Source organism: Emys orbicularis, chromosome 9, assembly GCF_028017835.1.
Source record: "Emys orbicularis isolate rEmyOrb1 chromosome 9, rEmyOrb1.hap1, whole genome shotgun sequence".
In the NCBI taxonomy this organism is placed as follows: Eukaryota; Metazoa; Chordata; order Testudines; family Emydidae; genus Emys; species Emys orbicularis.
Window position 1 is genome coordinate 61,594,915 of NC_088691.1, and position 26,896 is coordinate 61,621,810.

General features: G+C 41.4%; 1 protein-coding gene across 1 annotated transcript in view; it reads right to left on the reverse strand.

Moving 5' to 3' along the window:
• Positions 1-1,410: 1,410 nt before the first annotated feature.
• Positions 1,411-26,896, reverse strand: part of LOC135883987 (glypican-5-like) — a 632,305-nt gene continuing 606,819 nt past the window's right edge. Inside the window, exon 9 of the mRNA XM_065411264.1 lies at positions 1,411-1,613. Coding sequence (XP_065267336.1) covers positions 1,411-1,613 — 203 coding nt within the window. The remainder of the gene's footprint in view (positions 1,614-26,896) is intronic.

Here is a 26,896-nt window from a genome sequence, read left to right on the forward strand (position 1 = left end):
AAGGCAAATGTCTTTACATTAAATCTTATCATCATAGCCTGCAGCATGAAAATGGCCATTAAATGGTGGAAATGGTTATGAAATTAAGTAAATGTGATAACAATCCCAATGCTTCATATATTTATCATTAATCACTGTACTCATACCGTATCGTATGTATATATTTTCAATGGCACTATAAATACAGTTGTCAGAAAATACACATATTAGTTCTCAACGCATCTAATTACATCATAGTACCTTTCCATCATAGTTTCAAAACACATCAGTGTTTCCTTGATTTAAATCAGAAATTCTCATCACAATAAAATGAAGATTTTGACACTATCTGGTATAGAAAACCAAAGTGAGAAATGACTGATAATGTTGTTCTAGATTTCATATTGTTTTACATTTACTTCTATTGTGATAGCACAATTTAAAATAGTAAACATAATTAAATAATACATGGTTTATGAAACATATTGTACTATAGAGGTCTACAATTCATGGAGACCACTTTTTGGGTAAGAGGAATCCGAACACTTTATATCTCTGACACCTAGATGGAAACAAGGTCCTCTCCAGTAGGAAACAGGTAAAATACATTTGAACTAAATTAGCTTTTTTCATATATAACTGCATTCAGCTGATTAAAACATTATAATGTTTACTTATGTTTCCCTTTGTCAGACATTCATCCAGTAAGCTTTGAGCATATGGTAATGAAGTTTTGTGCGGCAGGGAAACTCATTGTCTGTATGCCTCGGTAAAACGTTAAGGGTTTCTAAAAAAAATTTTAAATGGTAAAGGCAACTATACTTACACATTACAAACATACCATATGCTTTTTTATATTGTGTCCTAAAATCTAAACAGTAAGAGCGAAAACAAAAGGGTCAAACATGCTCTTATCTTCTTGGCCACTTAGGAACTTTATGAAACTAGTAGAGAGTATTTCACTTGACATGGTTCACCACTGTAGACATAGGTTATTAGCTGTTCACTAGAGAAATACCATATGTATTAACTTGCACCAGAAGAATGATCATTCATTTGAACTTATCGCAAGAATTTAACAAACAAAACAACCAGTGAGATTACCCAGTGAGTAAAATGGGAAAAATGCCAATACAGTAATTTACAATTTTAGTGTTAATTATTTCTACCCCAATAACTTAAACTACTCAGATCCCCTGTCATCATTCCCTTTATATCTTGAGTGGATAAGATATTATCAAGGACCTTCTTCAGACACAGTGTAAGTGCTGACAATCACTATCAGCCAATCTCAGCCTTTTTTTTTAGCATTCATTCTAACATACCATATAATATTAGAGAGCCATTTAACTTTGTTTTCCGTTGGGTAAGGCTGAAGGTATAAATGACAATGGACAGAAATTCTTGGACAGTTGTTGCAATACAATGCAGCTACGACAGACAGTGCCACAAAATCGCTAATGCTGTTACAATGAAAAGTGAGGAACTGGAGGCTAGATTGCCCACATTTCCGGCTAGATCATGTTTAGAAGATGACTTGGTTGTGGTTGTGGTGGCTGTGGTGTCAATCTTTTTCACAGTTGGTTTTGGTTCATTCCTATCTTCCGAATAGGCCTTCTTTTCTTTGAGTACATCTGACAGAAAGAGGGAAAAAAAGAGAACATGATGTCACTTGCTCATTTTAAGGGGAGGCTCAGTACAATGTCTATTACTAGAACACCTTCTGAAGTAAGCACGCTGACTTGTATCACAGGGGCTCTCATCTGAGCAGTGGGGAATAAGACTAAAAGTATGTATAGCAGAGCTGGTTGAAACGCAGGAGCAGCCTGGGAACTCCCCCTGGAGGTGGGGTCCCCGGCTGCAGAGCTGAGAGCCTAGAGGTCCTGAGAGCCCTTGCTCCAGCCCTGGCTTCCAGGGCTGCCAACCTCCTCTTTGCACATCAAGGAGCTTGGAAGCCCCAAGAGCCTGGGCTCGCTGGCAGGAAATGAGGCACACTTCCAACACAATTGTGTTTCAGTGGAAGTTCATTGAAACTGAGACTGTTGCCACAAAACACTTCACAACCAGCTCTAATGTATAGTACCTTCTAGTGGAAGGTTCCAAAACTTTGTTTCCATCTGCTGCCCTCATCCCACTTCACAATGTCAAGTGCAATGGGATCTGGCCATAGGCCAATGATGTTTTTCTCCTGTGGTACTGGATTAGCAATTGATGGCACTATGTAAGGTTAATCATACTTTAAATCATAATGTTAGGGGTCAGATGTGGTTTTGTATGGGGCACTGTGTTGGAGGGGTGCCGTGGGAGCAGACTGACTCACTCACTGTCTGCTTCCTGGTTTCCCCTTGCTCTCTGGGACCTGGGAATGTACCCAGCACCATTCCTTTACCTAATGCAATGTGTGTCCTTTGACACACGGCTACAGCTGTGCTGACCAGTGTGGTATTAGGTGGAGCCAAGGCTCTACTATTCCCCAACCTTTCTGCCCATGTGAATTGGGTGGGGATGTAGCAGCCTGACATAAGCTGCTTTCTCCTGATGCAGCTCCCCACTGAATGGGTAGATGACACGGGCAATAAAGGGATGTCCCTTTGCTCCCCATTATGGGTGCATAATCAGGCTCATTGAGAAAAATGAGTCAGAAGGTAAACTTGAAATATCTTTTCCCCTCAAACCAATCAGATACATCTACAAATATTCCCATATTGAAGCAAATATCTTGTTTAGCAGGGTCAGTTCCCATTTTGTTTAATTACTTTTCCTGGCCATTAATCAGTTTGGTTTTTTTAAAGGATGAAATATTAACAATTTAGCGATGTTATTTTTCCCCATATAAATTTCCTATTAGGACCCAAACCCATTAATTCCTTTTCATTCCTGAAGTTACTTTGTGACAGTCTGTGGCTCTGTTTCTTCCTGCAGATCTGGCCTTAGGGCATGTTTTTTGATATTTCATTCTTATTAGCGCTACTGTGCCGCTTGTACGCTGTCCTATTTGTTTCCATTCGGATTATTCAAACATGCTTTGGAGTATGTTTGCTGCCTGGCCTCTCCGTGTGGAGATGGGTGTACTTGGATTAATAAGTATTAGATGATGTGCCAGTCTTAATTTGTAACGGGTGCACGTTAACACGTGTGCGTGTTCGGTTTTGAAGCATGCACAAGTGGTGCATGAGGCACAATACCTCCAATTCATCAATGGAGGCTGGTGGAAACCAAGGCTGAATCTGACCCAACATCTCTAAGGGTAAGTGCAAATGAAGTCAATATGAAACCATTTTCTTCTTGCATGGAACTTGTTAAAAATTATTTCCTTAGTGGATTCCTACACAAAATGTGGACTTTTAAAACAATGAGATGACTAATGATGGTAGTTTTGGAAAGTCCAAGTAAATAAAGACATCTACTTGTGTGTAGTAGTGAAATCCTACTGTCCTTGAGTTTTTTTTATTACCACTGTTAGAAAAATTACCATTTCATCCAATACTGAGTGCAATTCATTTGAAAACACCCAAGTGTCTAGCAAAAACCAAAACAGTTTATTAATTAGCAGCCATTGTTCATGTCCATACTTTGTGAAAACTATGAATGCAATGTATATTTGCACAGAGAGCAAATGCATAGATTTGTTATACGGATTAAGCAACAGCCCGATTTTAAGATAACTCCGAATTATAGAAGCAAATTCTTGGAACGGATTCCAGAAATGTAAATGCAAACTGAGATCATTGTCTGCAAATCAGTAGTTTTCAACAACCATCAATAAACTCACTTCATAATAAAAATGAGCTATTGTATTGGAAAATACATATTGTTCTTTTGCCAGTCTAAACTGTAAAATAAATGCAAGGCATTCCTTCATCTGTCTCATAATATCAACATTAATCTGGGAGGAACTAATAATGTCTAGAACTGAACCAAGGTTGACTGAAGGGAAGGGATGTTGGCAGATACGTAGTGGAAACAGATTAGCCCCTCCAGCTGCAATCACAGTTCCACTACAAAGCATATACAGTAGCTATAGTTTCTCTTCAATAATAACTTTGTGGTAGAGTTCATAGAAGGAAGGGGGAAAACATGTGGTAAACATTTAGAAAGTATCATATCAGTATTCTGAGAACACAAGGAAAAACAGACAACCTTCAGAGTGTCATTAAAGTAAATTAAGAATAAATCACTGAAATAGGTGTGTTCTGACAGTGCTTAGCTTCCCCTTCCATCACTGTCATTCTCCTTTTCAACTGTGGTAAAGGCAGCTCTACTTCTATTTCTCTACTGGGGTTTATATCATCCCAACCTGCTGACTTCAGCTCTCTTGGGCCAGCTGATTAAATTAAGACCTCACTCAGGTAAATCTATTCCCCTCTTTCACTTGGCCATGCCCAGCATTATAACTTGATTGGCCTCTATAAATCAGGCAGGCTGAACTGTATTAATTCATTTATTTTTTTTATATTGACTTAACCAAAAATCTAAGGTAAGATTTAATGCTATCAGGGAGGCTGTTGGTTTTTAAAAGCCTTTGTCTCAGCAGTGACTGCTTAATGCACTACATAACAAGCGCTAAATAATACATTAGAAAATTCTGCCTTTAACATTTCCAGAGGAAGGACTAACATTTTAATCCTCTCTCTCTGCCTTTATAGCAAAGGGTATTCTCTGATACATTTCTAATTTGGGGTTTAACTGTGCAAAATTGGTATTTTAAGATGCACGGTTTTAAAAAGGACCTACTGTGGTTTAAATTCTTTTTCAAACATGTATTTACTTTTTATTCTACAAACTTAACTCTTTAAGTATTTAACATTTTATTGCACTTTGATGGGCATGCCCATTGCTTGCCCATGTATTTTGGTTTTGGTGTTTGCTTACTCATGTCTCGCTCTGTCTCATCATCTCAGAATTGGGTCTGGTTATGTTCAGTTTAGCATTGACATTCACATAGGAAAGAATAGTGGTTGTACTAAACACGTGTCAATGTTACCACTGGCTAAAAAACCCCCCAGTCCTAGTACTGCCAACCCCAAACCTTCAAAAACCAAGAGTCAAGCCCCCAAAAGTCATAATATTTCTTTTAAAAATAAACTTTGGATTCTTTTTACATTATTCTTCTGTTTTTTGAGACTTTAGGGTTCATGCTTTAAAGCTTTTCTCCATAACCATGACTTTTAAAAAACTGAAAGCTGAGAGTCTCATGTAATCACATGGCTCCAGGAGCTCAGGCTTTAAGAAGACTCCAAATAACACGAGACTTGTGATAAAATTGAGAGAACTGGCAACACTGGATCTTGATGTTATATTATTTTTTATTTATTATATTTCAATTAATTAATTATATTTTTTAGTAACTTCACTGGATTTAATATTGGGAGTACCTGTGAAGTGCAGCATTAGGAAATGTAGTTTGTAAGCTCTTTGGAGCAGGACCATCTTTGTGTTCTGTGTTTGTACAGCACCTAGCACAATGTGGCCCTAGTCCATGACTGGGGCTCCAGGTACAACCACAATACAAATAATGCTGAACTAATGTTGTCTAAGGCAAAATTTTAAAGTTTTAAAAAGTGACCACTGCACATGAACGGGAGGATTTCAGTAGTTCCAGCTCTGATGAGGTGATCTTCAGAGGACTAAATGCTTTGACAGCAGCACTAGGATAGCAAGGTGAATTTCAGTGTGTTACTTTCTTTTAGAATTATTTGCTGTGAATAATCTCATTTGTTAGTCAGATATGCCCTTTTTCTGTTGGTAAGTTATCTGAACACATCATGAATTTTTTACTGATTTGTCACTCAATTAGTATTATTTTATGAACAAAGTTGAGCCCATGGGTTATTTGTGTGCTGTCCATGGTGAGTCCTCATGCAGGGGAAGACCTGCCAAGAGAGACAATGAAGGAACAAAAAAGGACAGTGGAGAACAAGATTTCCAGAATGAGGGTATGAAGTATGAAGCACAGCAGACAAATCAAGGAGGATGAGAATGGAATAGTGGCGCCAAAATATGGTTGGAAGACGTCATTGGCAAGAATAGTTTCAGTGTCATAGCTAAAAGAGAATGAATAAATTTAAAGAACAAGGCAAAGGGAGGAGCTGGAAGTGAAGCAAGTGAGAACTTGGTGGTGGTGGTGGTTATATGGCAGAGGAGGTTGCAAGTGATAGAAGGGGAAGAGGAGGAGATGGGAGATTATGGCTGAACTTTGGCAATCACTTTGACATCAGCAAGATGTTACATGGTGAGAGATGGGTGGTGTGAGATCTGAGGGTGGGAAAGTAGTGCTGTTTGGCTAGGAAGATGGAAGAACTGGAGGAAGAATTTATAGCGGAGGAAGATTTTGCAGTCATAGGACAAGGAACTGAGCAAGCCAGGGTTGGATGTTTGTGAAAAGCATTTTGTGATGAAAGAGGGCCAAAAGCCAAGAGTGGAGAGACTCTGAGTGTCTGTCTTCCCTCTAATTTAAAGTTGTATTTATTCATTTTGTTGGAAAAAGCCAGGCGTTTTAAAACACTCTTACTTTCTTCCTCCCAAACATACCATGTCAATACACAAAGTATTGCTGGGTGATCACCTTACACTTTGACTGAGTGTTTGAATGTGAATATAGGATTCTAGGGAATATATGTTTATTCGTACACACTTTTTAGGGGGATGGAGGAGTGAGTGGGCATGCATTCCTGTGTTTACACAAAGAAGAGCTCCTCCCCAAACATTTGTACAAACAATAAATGATTCTACAAGAGTTGGTGGAAAGGTGGAAGAAAGTTTGAGCATGGTCAGATCAAATTCCAATTCTGATCTTGTGAAAATACTTGTGAACAATTTCCCAGCATTCAGCCAGCTCAGCTGCCCTGCACATCGTAAATGTTGAAGGTATGCAAGTGTATTTGTTTCTACTTTTTCAAATGTTTATTGATAATACAAGGCCAAATGTATCAGAATAATATATAAAAGCTCAATCCATGTTAGCTATTTACAGATTCTTTGCCTTTTTGCCAAAGCTCACTGAATTAATTTTATTGAAGGGAAGCATTATATCATTTTTTCAATTCATGTCTTCTACATATACTTGCATCTGAAGAATTCCAAATAAAATCTAATCATTCCTTTATAAACTGTAGCAGTTTCCAGAGATATTTGGTGTCACTTTGTCCCCTTTCCCCTCCAAATGTTGTATCCAATCACACTACACTTTAATCAGAGAATTCTCTCATGGCTTAAGGTTGACAACTGACATAGTACCAAGGATATTAAATGCCTACTTTGAAACATAACCAGTTGTTAGATACAATCCAAATAAAGACTTCATTCAAAAGTTTAAAATAAAATAATAAACAATAGATGGATGTACATTCGTGTTCCTAACTGTGCCTTTAAGAAAGATAGCCTTTCCAAAATCTGTCATCCCTATATCTGATCGAACTATTGGGTATAACTGATTTGAAACAGCATTTGCAAGGAAGACACATGCCAAGAATATATGGCTATGTCTTCATTGCAGAACTTACTCAAGTTATCTACACTCGAGTTACTCCTCTCAATTTAGCCTCACAAGAGTGAGAGCAGTCACACTGTGAAATGACACTTGAGCTGCTGTGTTCACACTGACACTGCACTCACTCATGAGAGGCACGGCACTAAGACTTCTGGGGGCCCATCTGATGATTATTTGCACTGCAGTAAGTTGAGCTACTCTAGGATTTCTTTCCCAGTGAATTGTGGGAGAACTTGTCTGCCCTTTCTGGACATATGAGGGGAATTGTGGGAAGGCACTGGAGGACTAGTGGCACTCAGAGGACACAGCCTGCATCCCCACTGCAAAGTGCTTATGTTAGCAGCCAACCAGTTGTGCTCACATGAGCTCTAGTTTATACCCCCACACTCCAATTAAGGGTTTTTGTGTGTGGCTGGGACTCAAATTATCTCTGCAGTGAAGATCAGCCCTATGATTTCCTTGGGTAGGTACAAAAAGAAAAGTTCATGATTTGTTCACAAGAATTTCAACAATTAGCACAGAACTATGTTTTCCTTCACATAACACCTACTCTGCACTATGTGTAACCCAGTGGCCAACAGAAAAAGAGAACAGAATGTGAAACACCTGTTTGTAAAAAGCTAAGCGCAGTGGGGTAGACCCCTACTGTTTCATGCTGGAGAACAGAAATACACTAACAGGTGACAGTGCTCAACTACTACTGAGTTATTGTTTACATTTGATTTTGTCTTTCATAAATCAGCAGTTAACGCTAACTCATCAGGCGAACTACTGCTCAAGAAAAGCTTGCAGCTAAAACAAGTCCAGATATTACAACATGAATGTTAAAGACTCACCTCTTTCCCAGGAAACAGAGTGGTGTGCATACAGAATCTGGATGATCAGTGATAACCTGGCACTGTCAAAGCCTAATTACACTAACCAAGGTAGAGATGAATAGTGGAGGAATGTTCAGATGTAACAATAGACCTTTGCTCAAGTCGCAGTCGGGTGATTCTGATTAATTGCAAAGCTCTATTTCCAGATCAGATGCCAATTTTCTAACAGTGCTGATGATCAAACCTAGTAATTTGTTGCCAGATCCTCAGAGAAACCCTAAGACAGGGACAATCATTATATTTATTATGCTGACTGTGTTGTAAAACTGCCTGAGAGACTGAAACGTTGATTTGTTATGAATATTCAAACATTAAGTTATGAAATATTTGGCAGAGAATAAATTGAAGTCTTTGTTAGTACTAATCATCAGTGAACTTGATAAGATTTTTTTTTCTTATGTAAGCAGGGGATGTAACATTATGGGAAGTCACCAGATGACACTATTGCAGATGCTCTTGCTAGTTGTTTCTCTGAATTTACTTGAGGTAGATCTTGAAGACAGTCTATGGCCTGCTTTTCTTTTAGAAACTAACCATTCTAACAACAGAGCCTAAACTTCATTCTTATGTCTTAGCTGCTGCCTACAGCAAGCAAAGGTGGTACATTCAAAATCACTGGGGTGGCTAAGAAAGTTTAAAGAGTGGAAAATATAATTGAAAACTGAGTCAATACATTTAGGGTTTATTATGGTAAAACAGTAACACACAACTGGACCCTCCTCTGCTCTCAAGAGACACAAAGCAGCCATAAAGCCAGTTTAAATGGGCAGTGAAGGATTCCCTCTGCCTGTAATGTTAATATGTGGTGGCATATAGCCACCGTAGTGGCTCGTATGCCTCCTCCTCATCTTGATCCCCTGTGTAATGAATATGGCTGGAACATCCATACATCCCAGTGACCCCCAGCTGCTGGAACAGCTGTTTGGGGCCAGGGGCAGTTGAATGTCAATTAGAGCAGCCTTGAGGCTGCTCTGACTCCTGCTGAGGACTAGACCTGTCCCTGATCAGTAAAGATGGCTCAAAATCTGCTAAGATCCCCCCATTTTGCACTGAGTACAGCTCATCTAGACCAGAAGATCTGGGCCACCGTTTAACAGATCTTGCATCCTTGTTAGCAGCTGTTAAAGTTGCCTCTTGACAACACAAACAAAACACTTAATGAAAATTACTTGACATTGATGTTTAGAGCATTTAGTGTTATCTTCACCTCAAAGATCTAACCACAGATTGTTATATAGTAATGTACCTGCCTCTCAGATGGGACTGAGAGTCTCATAAATACTCACACCAATCAATACATTCCTTTGGAGAGGCTAGCCAGCATGCTAGGGGAAGTTGAACACATGAGGCCTTGTATTGTGTCCCCATAGCTTTCATGTTATTGTTCTGCAGTGTTGCCCTGGTCATGGCCCTGACATGGCCAATTAAAGTTCATCAAATTCTTTACTAGAGTGTACAAATACTACTGCCCTCTACTGAACACAACCAGGAAGTCCTGCTTAAGTGTGTGTTAGAGTTTTTTATCGACGCTCTGAGGGATGGGCAAGCAAATTTAATTCAAATGAGAACATGAGAAACAGTGACGTTTGTGGAATGGGAAGTGAGCCATGGGCTCATGAGTACTATTCCGCATGCAGCCTGCATGTGATCAGCTGACAGCTGTGGAATGTGTGCACATATGAGGTCTGGGATCATTATGCTAAACGAATGTTCAACCCCTGTGGGGTTTGCTTGGAAGAGAGTCACAGAGTTCGTTTTGAATAAAATGAAACGCAGAGCTATTTGCCAGTCTAGTCATAATTATATGGGCTTCGTGCATTGTGGAGAGAGCTGGGGGGACCAGCTACTACCACTACAACTCTAGGCTAGGACGAAACAAAATAGGGAGCTTGAGTCAGTTCCCAAACATCTTAAGGAGTGTGAGCTTTTGGGGAGAACTTTCACTGTGCTGAATTCTGTGACCTTTCCTGGGTTTGGTTCCCCCCCTCATGAATTGCACAAAGTCAAACCTGTCAGGGTCTCCCCAGGCTTTCCTGCAAGTGCTGTATTTTGAAAAGACAAAAGGTGTCAGTGTATATATTGAACAATTTGTGCCTTGGTCATGAGTGAATTATCATGGTTGGAATGAGAGTCATAACATATGTTTCAAGTGAGGTATCAGTACCTGCCGTCACCCTTGACGTTGATGCTCAGTCACTTGGTGAGTTTTACTTCTATCTTAGTGAGAAAATTAAAGCAAGGTGCAACCTGCTGGAACAGGCTCTTAAATTACAGTAGGTGCTGCAGTATTATAATTAGCTTTTTATCACTTCTGGGAGCACAAGCTGAAATTACTTTTACATATCCCAAGGAAGGAGCCCTGAAATCTCAAAACAATGTAATATCCCTAAAATGCATAATTATTCAACAGCACCAAAAATCTCCAAATGATGTATTATCCTGACATCGTGACCAATACTAATTATTTTCAAATGTAACTGCGGCAGACAAATGGGAGAAATGAAAGATTATCCCTCTTAGAGGGGAATTTGAGAACACTCCAACTGTCAAAAAAACCTCCGCATCAAGATTGGAGAATTCATAATGCAATTCCAAAAATGTTGGGTTTTTGAGTGTAGCTCTTTCTACAGAAAAAAAGGACGGGGTAGATAATGTGATGTTTATTGAAGCAGTAAGAGCTAAGTTTCGTACACAAGCTTTGGAGCCAAAACGACTTCTGAATTAGATAAATAGTAGTACCTTTTTGGCCTCCGAATTTATGTAATGTTCTTAGTCTACCAAATTCTTCATATGAATTCGAGAAATGTGTACCTGATAGGCTGTTTCCACAGGATTGCGCATTGTAGGATTGTGACTTGAGGTAGTGGTGAATGAGGAGCTATAGAAATCTGAAGGAAGCCTTCTGGAGTTAATACAATACATAGTAGATGCACAAATGAAAACTTCATAACAAGTTTCTGAGGATACCTTCCTTTACATTCTGGAAAGTTTGATGTGTTAAGTCCTTGACTACCCAGAACTGTATTGATGACAGCCAACTTGCCTCAGTTTACTCATTTAAATAGTTAGTTATCTCAATGAGTTTAGGTCAGGGAGAGGAAGATACCTTGGGAGACAAGGTTGTGAGGGTTAGCTGACCTCTATAGTTGGCACTGGTGTGACCACCGCTGGAATACCATGACCAGTTCTGATGCTCACAATTCAAGAAGGATGCCGATAAACTGGAGAGGGTTCAGAAAAGATCCAAGAAAATCATTAAAGATTGAAAACATGCTTTAGAGCAATAGACTCAAGGATCTCAATCTATTTAGCTTAACAAAGAGACGGTTAAGGGATGACTTGATCACAGTCTATAAGCATCCACATGGGGAAAAGATATTAGATAAGGGGCTCTTTAATCCAGCAGAGCGAGGTATAATATGATCTAATAGCTGGAAGCTGAACTAAGCAAATTCAGACTGGAAATAAGGTGTAAATTTTTAACAAAGGGTTATTAACCATTGGAACAATTTAACAAAAGTCATGGCAGATTCTCCATCACTGACAATTTTTAAATTAAGATTGGATGTTTTTCTAAAAGACCTGCTCTAGGAATTATTTGAGGGATGTTCTATGCCATGTGTTGTACAGGAGTCAGACTAGATGATCACAGTGGTCCCTTCTGGCCTTGGCATTTATGAATCTAGTCCATTTGGGACCTCAGGTGAGGGACAAGTTCTAGAAGAACTAGATGGGAGGAAGGATGAACTTGTAAGTACAGGATTGGACGGGGGGTTTAAATCCTTATTCTGCAACAGACTTCCTGTGTGCCCGTGGGCAAATCACTTATTCTGGGTACAATGGAGATAATATTTCTTCCTTTTCCCCACCCTTTGTGAACTTTGAATGTAAGCTCTTCAGGGCAGAGACTGTGCCGAGCATCTCGGGGAACCAAAGTTGGCAGGAGCTTCTAGGCACTACTGTAATAAAAATAAAATATGTGAGAGAAAGGCAAGAGTGTGGGATAACTGTAGGACAAGTTGAGATGTCTGGCACATGGAAGTCATACTTAAACTGTAATGGCAGCCTCCTTCCACCACTCCCAGCAATCAGTACTCTATATAAACTTATGTGCAAGCAACATATTCAGTATCCCATTGACTGAGCCATACGGTAGTAAGGAAGCCTGTTCCTATATTTGTTTTGCTTTTGATATACAGCTGCTACAGTAAGCCAGGCATGATTTTCATGAGGCACAATAAAATTCTATTAGTTCCAAGAGCTGAAAAGTAAACCCACAGAGATAACTGCCTCAGCCTCCACAATGATAAACATGTCAAGATAGGCCAATCTTCATTCCTTTCCTTGGGAAGAAATCGTCTAAAACATCCAACCTGGGTGTATTAGTGGTTGTTTCGTAATCAGTCAGTCATCCACAGCAAAAGGTTTCATAACATTGTGTGTATTAATATAGGACCTATTTGAATGCAGACAAGCTGAAAGCATGTGTTCAAAACATGCCAAGCATGTTTTACATTTCCTTGAAACATCTGTTTTTATTACAGTAGCAGAGACGCGGTTATCATGGTTTCATGTTTAGGCTTAATTAGCTTGCCCAGTACCCCAAGTGTATGAAGCACAGCTGATATTATATTCTGGTACATAATATGAAAGTATCTGTAAAACATGATGTTCCTGGTATATCTGCTTATCTTTTGTTGTAACTTTTCTTCTAATGAAAGAAGCCATTAAAAAGCTCTGTGACAGCCTCACTGTATGGTACCATTAATTAATTATGCCTAAAAATTCGGTACCTACTTCACTAGTAACCTACAAAAGCCTAAGAGTGACTCTGATCCTGCATGCTTTGCACACTCAAGACTCCCATTAAAGTTAATTGGAGATGGGGGATGCAAGGAATGCCGGATTTGCCTTTATGGCTAAAGACAAATGCGTGCTCCCAACTTCAAAGGTTAGGTATTCCTGCCAGTCTAGGGGGTGGACGCGATCACAGCACCAAGCACTGAAGGCATCTGCTAAATGTCATGCCACAGCTAAAAGCTGTAATTAAAAAAAACATAAACAGACTGAAGAAAGAAAAATATTAGTAATAATTGAAAATGCTTTGGCTGTTGCATTCATCCTGATGATCTCATTCATTCTGGTTAAAGAAACTACTTTCAATTGGCTGACATGGGGTGTGCTTTGTTTGTGTTCTCATTCTACCCCCATCTTTCCCAGTTAACTTTTATTGCTCAATGCAAAGGTCAAACCAAAGACTTAATTAAATTGAATACAGGGAAACTATAAACTTATTTTTTAAATGAAAAACCATTTAAAGTCATCTCATTCCTCTCCCACACACACTCCTCATTTTCTTCAGACTAAAAAGAGCTTGTATTGAGGGTAATCATTTGCTTAAAGAGAAACTGCGCCTGCTTCACTTGAAAGTTTACATAGCAAGAAGTGTTTCAGCCCATTTATAAACAGTTAATAGCATTTACAAAGCTGCAATTATAATTGCCATTTTTAATTAAGCTTGGCAAATTCTGAGGCAGATGAAGCCCCATCTTTCTAAAAACAGACAGTATTTATGATACTGCACCAGCAGTAAGGAAGTCCAACCCACAGCAAGGATCTGGTCCCCTGTGCTTATCTTAAAGGACTTCAGTGGTGTCACTGAAGTAAATGCAACTACTCACATGCTTAAAGCACATGTAAGTCTTTGCAGGACTGGGGCCTAACTGTAAACCAAATTCTCTCACAACTAAAGAGTCAAACCTCAATCAATTGCTTCCATCAGCTCACCCCCAAAATTTAAGAAGCCATGATTCTTGTAGCATGTTCTACTGTTCACCAAATCCAGGTTTCCTCCACACTAGTGATTACAGCAATGAGGAAATGAAATGTTTCCTGCATTTCTGTTTTTGGGGGGTTTATTGAAAATAAATCATCATATTATAAAAAAAGACTTTAAGTCCTGGTATGATGGAGTCACGATTTATGTTCAGTTACAGAATAAACACACCAGAACCACATTTAAGCAGACATTAACTGAGTTTTTTATTGCACCTGTTAAATTAGATGATAGTGGAGGTAAGTCATAATGTCAAGGGAAAGTTCAGGTCCATAGATAAATTCATAGGAAACATTTATTTGTTCATTGAATTTTGATACTGTTCACCTTCAGTGGGAAGTGAAATAAAAAAGAAACTATAGCAAGGTACTATTTGAACTAAACATTTTAGACATATTAACAGAAGCAGTAAAGAGAAAACATCATAGTATTACACTGGTTTCTCCTCTGCTCTGGAAAGTTTACATTATCCTTTTCTCATGCTCTAGTCTGGTAATATTCAGCATGCATACCCTCTATTTCACACTGATAGGCTTATCCGGCAACCAGAACCTCAGTTCTATCACAGCTGACAGTTATTGATGGAGAAGTTGATTAGAGCCATCACACTACTGAATATTGGTAGCAAGAAGAACATGTTTCATGTAGAAATACCAAAAGGTTTAGAAACATTATTGTATTAATAGCATACTGTGAAACTGATAAACCCTTTCCTCATTCAACAGGATGAATATTCAAATCAATGTAAGTGTAAAGGAGACAAACAACTAAGGATGGAAAGTAAACTTTTCTAATAAAATATCTCGCAAAATGAAGTGCATTTGCAATATATTAGCATGTAAGAAAATTACCTGCAGGCAATACATGGCTGTGCAGCAAACAAGAGGAAGGGAATTCACATTCAAGTCAGATACTGCATTCTAATGGCCCAACTCCACTTCTGGGAGTTTGCACCAATGTCTTTGGCTGGAGTCACCCAGGCACATCTAGGGGTTGAATTTGGCCATTCCTCTTGTGCTGAGGTATTGTGGCACATGTGATATTAGATCAATGGGTTCTAAACTTGTCTGAGACCTCCTTTTTCATAGCAGGCGCCCCCCATAAACCTCACTCTGGGTTAGACAGCAGCTGTCTGAGACTCCCCATCCCTCCATTCAGCAATATTGGAAGGGAAGGGTGGTCCCATCCCCTGACCTGTTAGTGAATAGCTGAAGGTTGTAACTCCCATGTTGACAACTCCTGTGATAGATGAACATCACATTAAGAATCAAACTGAGGACCCCAATGGGTCAAAAACTTTCAGCAGGCCTTTAGGTGTGTTCATGTATTTGCCCAGGTGGTCTAAGTGATATAAAAACTGTGCACTTCCCCACAGCCTCACCTTACCTGCAGCACCCCACCAATGGCTGATGCCCTGGGCTGAGAGTGTAAAGTATTTTTGTTTTTAAATAGGAAGAAGCTGGAGGGATGGAGAAAAGCAGGAGCCTCAATGGAGGCAAGCAGAAAGCAGCTGGAGTCTCCTGATCAGGGAATTGAAGAAGCTGCTGATCTACTAGGTGATCCTTGCAGGCTCTCTAAAAATATGGGAGACCAGCAATGCTTGTTTGTGAAGCAAAACTGACATGTACATATGCAAAGTGGTTAATTCAGTGACTAAGTATGGTACTTGATTTGTGCATGTTTTGGTTAGTGCAAAGAGGTTTTGACATATGCTCAGCCTCATCTTTGAAACTTATCTGTTATTGCCAATTTTCTTTTTCATAAGAGCTTAAATCAGGGGGAAAAATCTGCTAGAACTTCATGAGTGCTGACAAAATGTGCTTCAATGGATCTTTTGGCACTGTTGTGGTCTATTATGTAAATATGCATCAATAGATTTCGTAAAACAAATTATGTAAATACCTATTTAGGGCCTTTTAAAAATGCATATTGCTCACCTGATATTTAGAGACAATTAATGTCTATCATGTAAATCTGCACTTAGGAATTGCTACATTACAGCCTTGGGATGTCAAGGCCTAACAAACCCTTCTCAACATGCAGATTCAATCTTGCCATGATAGACTTATGCTGTAAAAATCGATGATGTCATGACCTACTGAAGACACATATCATTGACACTTTAGGTTGTAACCGCTCCTTCAATTCAGCTGCTATACCAGTGCTTTAAGGGCCTGGTCTTGACTTCAGATACGCAGCTCTGATAGTCATTCATTTAGGGCTGGGGAGATTTCAATTTTTTAAATACTAAACCCCCATATTTTCAGGAACATCAAAATGTCTGTGGGGGTGGGGGATTCAGAGCCAAAGTTACTGTGCAGTAATTACGGTATTTTTAAAAAACTGGGCCCAACCCTATAGTCACTGAAGTCAAAGGCAAAATTCCTTGGAGATGGGCCCATGTAAAGTTTTTCAGACTATAGTGATTACACCATACAGTGCAGGGGATTCGGAATGGGGTACAGAGCATTTAACCTGCCCTAACTACGTCAAATCTGGCCTACCATTGGCCCAGGACTAGACTTAGTATTTTTTTGCAAAACAAATTTTACACTCCGCAAATCAAATGCGATTTCTGTCCACCAGGTAAAATTGATGTGAAAGGAGACTCAGGCTCAAGGTGGGAAAAGGTGTGCTTAAGACAAGGCAGAAAAGAGTGAGGGAAGCTATTAACACCGGTATAAATGGCCAGCGCTATCTAAGAATGACAAAGACACAGAAGAACTATCTATAATAGGTAGACCAAGATGTGAAGGATTAGGTCTGAAGACCAAAAAAATCAGCATGGAAAGTCAAGATACAGCAAGATTCTGAGACATTAACTGTTACTTTTGCAACTGAGAAATAATAGGTCTTAATGAAACAGCTGAGTCTTTATGATTTTACTCTTATTACACATCTATGGAAACCGGGAAAGTGTTATGTTCATAGTTCAGTTAAAGATAATTGCTAATTGTATAAGAGAAAGCTGCTCTAGAGCTTAAAAATGGATTGTACAGTGATCCACCAGAGGTGGGTTTCAGCTGATGATTCCTAAAAAGCCAGATATCAACTTTCCTGATATAGGGAATCTAAGAAACACAAAAATGTTTGTACCCTATTTCTAACTGGAACATCCTTCTTGTTTAATCACGTAAGAGCCAGATTTTCAAAAGAGCTTAACTCCCATTTAGGCATTTAGCTGAACTGACTAGGTTTTTCACAAGTTCTGAAGCACCAAACATCTTCCATTGTTCTCAGTGGGAACTGCTGGGCGCGGAGGACTTTTGAAAATCTTGTCCTAATACTAAAGTAGTTTGCTAGAAAAGATTCCAGAAAATCTACCTTGGTAAAGAATACAGGAGAATTGGTCTTTCAGGAGTAGTAAAAGCAGCATCTGTTGAACTTTATTAAATCCTTGTTTAACTTAAATTGAGATGGGTGAAATTAACCTTTATATCCCTATAGTGCTCTTCTTTTTGAAGCAATTGAATCAAAGTAGTGTTAGCAAGGGCATCATTCCATTTTATAATCTCAAAGAACATTTATTCAGAGATAGCATGTGAGCACCACTTAATTGGAGCCAGCCTACAGTGAAGGAGCTGCATACCAAGTTATTAAAAAAAAAAAAGACTTAATTTGAGAAGAGATTGGAGATCTAAGACAAAAGTTAGTAAAGACGGGTGTGTTACAAAGAGGAGGTAATCATTTTCTAGAATGACAGAGGTAGTGCGGGGCACAATGGAACAGTTCTAACCACTGCTGGTCTTGGTACATTTGCTGGGATGTGTGAATTGACAATGAACCACTCTCCAAAAAAACCATGGAACCAGCAAGACATTTGCAGACCACCACTCTGATTTCTCTACTGTTACATTGTATTGCTTTTACTGAACCCTACAGCCTTTCCTTTTCAGTACAGATTCTAAACCTTTTACGGCAGGGACTGTAATTTACATAGATTCACAGCACCTACTACAATGGGACCCTGATCCTGATTGAGACAGCCAGGCATCACTGTAAAATAAATAATTACAATGAATCAAAGATAGGTACTGTAAGGATTAGAAAAGAGCAAAAAGATAAAATTCACAATTTTTGCTTTCATTTCAAACTAACCATTCACTGATGTGCACATCACAATTATCAACCATCCATTAGCATCAAAACTCAACTCAGAAGCCTCCATAAATCTGCTGCCATTTAATTATGAATTTAAATGAAAGAATTACAAAATAATTATAAAATGCAATCGGCCTGTTCATTTCGCTGAACCAATCTGCATCTAAACTGAATTATAATTAATATGCACTAAAATAATATATGACAATAAACTCTCAACAATCCCAAATTTTATAGACTCAGTAATATATGATTACTAAATCTTCAGAGTTTACAAGGATGTTAACACTCTCTATTATTGGACAACTTGCTATGATAGGAAGTGTAAATGTCTTCTACTCTGACACATCACATATCAAATATCACGAGATTTGCAATAAAACTGAGATATGGCAACTCTCAAAGTTCCTACTTCTAGCTCCCCCTGGGAGGAGCAAGAGCACATAGGGAGACCATCTCACCCTTATCTCCCCATGCCAGAATCCTGTTCCTTGGTGAGGTCAAGGGGGGAGGGTATAGCTCTACCATCAGAGACAAATATTGCGAGGTGGATGTGCCTGGGTGAGGCCAGTGTCTTTAAAAGCAACTCGATAGCCCCGAGTTTGCATTTTCAATAGGAAGGAGCCTCTAGTATTGACAGAAGTCTAAGAAATGCTGCAATACCTTCCTTTTTGAGAAAACTTTTCCACCATGACACTCACAACACTGCCATGGCTCCTTCTACACCTAAACCCTCTACCAAAAAAGAGAGAGAGAGAGAGAGAGGAAATTAATAAACCCGTAAAAAAATCAAATGCCCTACCCCAAGCAGAGTTTTGAACCTGAAAAGGGAGAAGTGCCAGAGACTCCATGATGCCCACTTGGGCCTTAGCTATTAATTTTATGTGGAAGGCGATCAGATATGATGGTGATGAGAGTCAGTAACAGAGGGGTAGCTGTGTTAGTCTGAATCTGTAAAAAGCAACAGAGGGTCCTGTGGCACCTTTAAGACTAACAGAAGTATTACAGCATAAGCTTTCGTGGGTGAATGCCCACTTCATCATTGCATCTGATGAAGTGGGCATTCACCCACGAAAGCTTATGCTCCAATACTTCTGAGAGTCAGTATACATTCAACACACAGACAGAATGAACTAGCTCATAACATTGTGACTGGTCTAAACATGATCCTTCTCCCTAGACCCTGCTTTTCAGAAGTTTAAATTGGTTAGGCTAAGGAAGGACCCTTCCAACAAGAAAGCAAGCCAGTCACTCAGCTCACCAGGCAGCTCTCCCTGCCTCCTGACCACCTTTATCTCTCTCCGGCTTCTATGCTTCCTCCTTTGTAAACTCTCCTGTAATTTTCATTTGGACTTTGTAACCCATTTCTCTAGGGACCACCCCTTATGTCGGGGAGTGAGAGGGAGGGTGGTGAGAGCGCCCTAGCTCTATTCCACCCAGAAACTCCCTGCTTTGTGACAACAGCATACAGGAGAGGGTCTGGCTACTTACCTCTACAGGAAAAATTAATTCTCACATACATGTGTGAGCAGCTATCTTGACTGACACACAGGGGCTTGACCTGGGAACCTCCAGAGCTGAAAGAGGAGCTATGACAGTTTGACATAAAGACTCTGTGGGCTGTAACAACTCATATTCTCTGACAAGCAGCACAGAGGGGGATATATTACACACAACCACCCACCCACGCCCCGGGCTACACAGGCAAAGCAACAGGCATCTGACAGGAGACCCACTTAGCCATAATTCAGCATACGCAGAGTGTGGGTAACTACTGAGTAATCACAATGGAACAGTCAAGTATTACAGTTGGATGGTGAAGAGGGTTTCAGTTTCATCCACAAATTTTTTAGGGTTTCTAATTAGAAAACTGGATATTTGAAACCCTGAATACTCTTCTGATTCTAAATCTGAGAAATGGCAAAAATTGGCTATCTGGTATGTGCATGCGTGTGCACGCCCCATGTACTTGCAGTCTGAAAAGGCAAATGAAAAATGAAATATCTGATTAGTTTGTGTGACTGAATTTGTAATAATCTCTAAAAACTGAGTGTGAACATCTTGTAGATGGAATATACATTGGGAGCCACTGCTGCAGAAGAGCTAGTCACATGGAAGAAAGCCACACATGGCACGGTTTTAGCAAGTGAGAGGAATTGCTGCATAGTGTAAAAATCCAATATGGATGATGCACGGAGGGTATGTGAAGCAAAGCAAATTACGAAAACATAGACATTGTGTACAGAGGCATGGGTGCTGATTAAGGAGTCCCTGTGCAGGAAACTCAAAGGCTGGCCAAGTTCCTGTAATTTTCAGGCACCCATTCAAGCAGCTCAGCTAGTAAAGAGAGCATTTTCTGTGATGCAAGCATCCATAATGGTGAAAAGTTGTATAGTGATGGATGATTTGGAATGTCAACCTGAGCTGCCATAACTGTTTCAGGACAATAATTCCGTTAAAAACCTTAGTAATCTTGAATGAAATTTTAAAGAGTGAGATTTGAGCAGCCCAGCTCCAGCATTCCTTAGCATGGGACAACTGGGATTGTGGGTGGATGTGCTATGTGTCACTATCACATTAAACGTCTGACATTTGGAGTCTCTTCTGTTGTAGTTTTACTTTCTGAACATTGGGTACATAGCAACACATTTGTTATGTGCAACAGGAGTATTAGTCATCACCATCTCAAGGCCATGGACAATTGTTTCTGTTCCTCCGCAGAAGTCTGTTATTTAGCTAGTTTTCTCTTTACTGTTCTTCTCAAGATATCCTATTTCCTTCTACTTAATTATACGGAAGCCTTCCCCTTTAATCCTCTAACTGAAAAACAACCAAATGGCTTAGAAAAGCCAGAGCACTCTAACTGGGCCTAGATTTGTTCAAAAGGAGAACATCTGTTATAACCTCCTTTTTTCCTTTGAATCAGAAACCATGTATCATTTAAGCACTAGGTCAAATTCTGCTCTGGTGTGCAGATGGAATAACTTCTTTGGAACTATTTTAGATTTACACCAGTATGTCTGAGACCTGAATTTGTCTCACTTCAGTCATATAAGGATTGATTTAGTAGAGGGGCAGGGAGATCATGTTGTGCTTCAGTTGGGGTAAATTGCTAGGTTTGGCAAAAAGCTGCCAATCTGACCAAAAATTTGCCCATCTGAAGATCAGCAAGTTTTGATTCTGACTCTTTTAAGAGAAAGCGCTGTAAACAAAAGCAAGGGCAAAAGTGGTTGCTCAGAAATGCACTTAAATTTCATTTGTGGGCATATTAAAATAAGAAATCAAACACCTTAAAGTTATATTCACAGCTGATCTGACTGGGGCCTGTGGATATTACTGCAAAAGACATAATAAAATATGCATGGGTGTTTCAAATTTTAGTTTTATTCAGCTTTGTTTCTTCACTGGTCAAAAGTAGAAATCATTGACAACATCCCGTTTCAAATGTAAGGCCAGCATTTTCAAATGTGAAGGCCAAAATGATTACGATATTCAGAGCATCTCTAGAAGATACAGCACAAAATTAAGCATGCAGCTGAATTCTGCATTAACTGGTTTCCAAATGGTATTTCAGGTGTAGCCTCAAGTATAGCACTTTCTAGCATTCCAACATAGAGATGATACAAAAAAAATCACTAACTGTGTCAAAGCCAATACCTGAAAGAATGTTGCTCAAGTGCAGATTAGAAAAACACACTAATTCCTGAACATGAAGAAGCATATTAGAATCCAACAGGACCACTGAACTGCAAATGTGAAAAACAAAACCCTTCAGTACAGGGGACAGACATTGCCTCCACCATTCTCTTTGCTTTCCACTGGTTTCCAACACTACCTGGATCTTATCTTGGAACAGGGTTGCCAACTTTCTACACGCACAAAACCACGCCTATGCCCCACCCCTTCTCTGAGGCCCCTTCCCCCACTCACTCCATCCCCCGTCCCTCTGTCGCTCACTCTCCCCAACCTCACTCACTTGCTCATTTTCATCAGGCTGGTTCAGGGGGTTGGAGTGTGAGCTCTAGGGTGAGGCTGAGTATGAGGTGTTTCAGGGTGCAGGAGGGTACTCCAGGCTGGGACCGAGGGGTTCGGAGGGTGGGAAGGGGATCAGGGCTGGGGCAGAGGCTTGGGGTGGGGGAGGGGGCAGAGTAAGGGCTCCGGCTGGGGGTGCAGACTCTGGGGTGGGGCTGGGGATGAGGGGTTTGGGATGCAGGAGGGTGCTCTGGGCTGGGACCGAGGGGTTCGGAGGGCGGGAGGGGGATCAGGACTGGGACAGGGGGTTGGGGCGCAAGAGGGGGTCAGGGGTGCAGGCTCTGGGCGGTGCTTACCTCAAGCAGCTCCCGGAAACAGTGGCATGTCTTCCCTCCGGCTCCTACACGGAGGTGTGGCCAGGCAGCTCTGTGCACTGCCCTGTCTGCAAGCGCTGCCCCCGCAGCTCCCCTTGGCCATGGCTCACGGCCAATGGGAGCTGTGGAACTGGTGCTTGGGGCGGGGGTAGCGCCTGCAGCCCCATGGCTGCTCCTACGCCTAGGAGTTGGAGGAGGGACATGCTGCTGCTTCTGGGAGCTGTGCGGAGCCAAGGCAGGCAGGGAGCCTGCCTTAGCCCCGCTGTGCCACCAACTGGACTTTTAATGGCCCGATAAGCAGTGCTGAATGGAGCTGCCAGTCTCTCTTTTCAACCAGGCATTCTGGTCGAAAACCGGACACCTGGTCACCCTATCTTGGAATAGGATCATACACGTAGTTTCAGCTCTCCTCTTTTTAAAAATATGGCTGGTGCTTGAAAAGGAAAACGTACAGCATATATAAGGCCTGATTCTCCACTTCCTTGACCCTTGCTGTGGTTTTACACATGTGAAGAATGGCTGCAACACACTACTGACGAATCTAAGTGTGGGGAGAATTGTGACTTGGTAGAACTTATTTTGCAGAGGTGTAAATGACTATGTCAGGTTCCAGGCAGTGGTGAATAAGGCCCTGTCATAACTATAAAGGGAAGGGTGACAGCTCTCCTGTGTACAGTGCTATGGAATCCCTCCTAGCCAGAGACTCCAAATCCTTTTACCTGTAAAGGGTTAAGAAGCTCGGGTAACCTGGCTGACACCTGACCCCAAGGATCAATAAGGGGACAAGATACTTTCAAATCTTGGGGGGGGAAAGGCTTTTGTGTGTGTCCTTTGTTTAAGGGGTTGTTCGCTCTTGGGACTGAGAGGGACCAGACATCAATCCAGGTTCTCCCCATCTTTCTAAACAAGTCTCTCTTATTTCAAAATTGTAAGTAAAAGCCAGGCAAGGCGTCTTAGATTTACTTTGTTTTCTCAACTTGTAAATGTACCTTTTACTAAAGTGCTTATCTTGTTTGCTATACTTTGAACCTAAGACAGAGGGGATTCCTCTGAGCTCTTTAAGTTTGATTACCCTGTAAAGTTATTTTCCATACTGATTTTGCAGAGATGATTTTTACCTTTTGCTTTAATTAAAAGCCTTCTTTTTTAAAACCTGATTGATTTCTCCTTGTTTTAAGATCCAAAGGGGGTTTGGATCTGTATTCACCAGGAGTTGGTGAAAGGAAGGAGGGGGGAAGGGTCAATTTCTCCTTGTTTTAAGATCCAAAGGGGGTTTGGATCTGTATTCACCAGGAGTTGGTGAAAGGAAGGAGGGGGGAAGGGTCGATTTCTCCTTGTTTAAAATCCAAGGGGTTTGGATCTGTATTCACCAGGAGTTGGTGAAAGGAAGGAGGGGGGAAGGGTCAATTTCTCCTTGTTTTAAGATCCAAAGGGGGTTTGGATCTGTATTCACCAGGAGTTGGTGAAAGGAAGGAGGGGGGAAGGGTCAATTTCTCCTTGTTTAAAATCCAAGGAGTTTGGATCTGTATTCACCAGGGAATTGGTGAAAGGTTTCTCAAGGCTTCCCAGGGAGGGAATTCTTAAGATGGTGGCAGCGGACCAGAGCTAAGCTGGTAGATAAGCTTAGAAGTTTTCATGCAGGCCCCTACATTTGTACCCTAAAGTTCAAAGTAGGGATACAGCCTTGACATGGTGGCACAGCGGTGGGATCGTTTTAAACCCAAAAGCCAGTAAGATTTTTTTTTTCCTTCTAGCTGCTTGGAAAGCAGAGCTGAAGGTAGATGCATATCTTATCTCTCCTTGCCTGAAGGCAGAGGTGTTAAGTTTTTTTAACAAGGTCCTTTGTTAAGAGAAGGGTTCAATTAATGAGCAAACAACTGGTAAAGATAATTTACAAGCTGAATTGTGTTTTTTTTTCTTTTTTACATCCTCGGAAGTAGCTAGTTAGAAACTCTCTGTTAACTCAGCAGCACTCAGCAGGAGCCTGAGCTAAATACATCCCAGTTTCAGTCAACTGCAGAGGGTGAGACCCAGCACAAGAAAACCAGGAAAATGACTACCAGTGAAGCAGCTAGCAAACTAGAACTGGCCAGACTAGAAGCAGAAGAAAATGAGAAAAAACATCAGAGACTACTTCAAATTAAAAAACTTGAACAGGAGGCCCATGAAAGAGAAGAGAAAGCCAAACAGGAGGCCCATGAAAGAGAAGAGAAAGCCAAACAGGAGGCCCATGAAAGAGAAGAGAAAGCCAAACAGGAGGCCCATGAAAGAGAAGAGAAAGCCAAACAGGAGGCCCATAAAAGAGAGATGGAACTGGAAGCAGCAAGGACTAGGCAGGGTGCATCAGACCATCCTAACAACTCCTCTCCAGGTACCACTTCCCATCCCAGGAAATTCCCCACCTACAAGGCAGGCGATGATACTGAGGCCTTCTTAGAAAATTTTGAAAGGGCCTGCCTTGGATACGACATCCCTCCAACCCAGTACATGGTAGAGCTGAGGCCGCAGCTCAGTGGACCCTTAGCAGAGGTGGCGGCTGAAATGCCTAAGGAACACATGAACAGTTATGAACTTTTTAAAAACAAGGCCAGAATCAGAATGGGGCTAACACCTGAGCATGCCCGTCGGCGGTTCAGAGCCCTAAGGTGGAAACCTGATGTGTCATTTACCCGACATGCCTACCACATTGGGAAAAATTGGGATGCCTGGATATCAGGAGCAAATGTTAAATCTACGGAAGAGTTGCCCTTCCTATTGCAAATGGAGCAGTTTTTAGAGGGTGTTCCTGAGGAAATAGAAAGGTACATCCTAGATGGGAAGCCCAAAACTGTAACCGAGGCGGGGGAGATTGGAGCCAAATGGGTGGAGGTGACAGAAAAGAAAAAAGCTAGTAGCAGTTGGAGCGAATATCAGAAGGGGCAAACCGAAACAAAACCTTATCACCGGGGACAACCCAAGGCCCCACCCACATCCCAAGGGAAACCCCAGACGCCTTCTCACCCCACCACACCAGTCTCCATCAACCAACATCGCCCCGGTGATACCTTAGCAGGGCGATGTTTTAAATGTAATGAACTGGGGCATATAAAGGCTCACTGCCCCAAGAACCCCAACCGATTACAGTTCATTACACCCCAATCACACCAAAGAACCCCAGACCCAGATGCCTCTCTCATACCCTCGGAGCGAAGGGAAACCTTGAGAGTGGGCGGAAAGAAGGTTATCGCTTGGAGGGACACTGGGGCACAAGTGTCAACTATTCACCAATCCCTAGTGGACCCCAAACTCATCAACCCGGAGGCTACAGTGACAATTCAACCCTTCGTGTCACAGTCTGTAACCTTGCCTACAGCCAAGTTGCATGTCCAGTACAAGGGCTGGTCAGGAATGTGGACTTTTGCAGTCTATGACAATTATCCCATTCCCATGCTGCTGGGGGAAGACTTGGCCAACCATGTGAAGCTAGCCAAGAGGGTGGGAATAGTCACCCGCAGCCAGGCTAAGCAAGCATTCACCCCCATCCCTGTTCCTGAGCCGTCCACCAGGACCCCGTCTGTGTTACCGGAGACCCAACCACAGGTGGTGGAACCGGATCCCCTGCCAACGACTGCAACAGCCGTAGTGGATCCAATCCCAGAGACCCAGCCAAAGCCAGTCCCAGAACCGGAACTGGCAACGCAACCAGCACCAGAACCATTGCCAGCACTGAGTTCAGCGCTTGCAACCCCGTCTACAACTCCAATGCCAGAGGGCACCAGCGAGCCTAAACTGGCAGAAGCAGCAGATAACCCTACCCAAGAGGCTCAGCCAGAGCCTGAAATACCACATAGTGCACCAGCGGACAGCGGTTCACAGTCAATGGAAAAAGCCCCAGCACCTGCATCGCTTCCAGAGGGACCAAGCCCCAGTCCACAGTCCAAGGAGGAACTGATGTCTCCAGCATCAAGGGAACAGTTCCAGGCCGAGCAGGAAGCAGATGACAGCCTTCAAAAAGCTTGGGCAGCGGCACGGAGCACCCCACCGCCTCTCAGCTCTTCTAACCGATCCCGGTTTGTTGTAGAAAAAGGACTTTTATACAAGGAGACTCTTTCTGGTGGGCACCAGGAAGACTGGCATCCTCAAAGACAGCTGGTAGTTCCCACTAAGTATCGGGTAAAACTCTTGAGCTTAGCCCATGATCATCCCAGTGGCCATTCTGGGGTGAACAGAACCAAAGACCGGTTGGGGAAGTCCTTCCACTGGGAGGGAATGGGCAAGGACGTTGCTA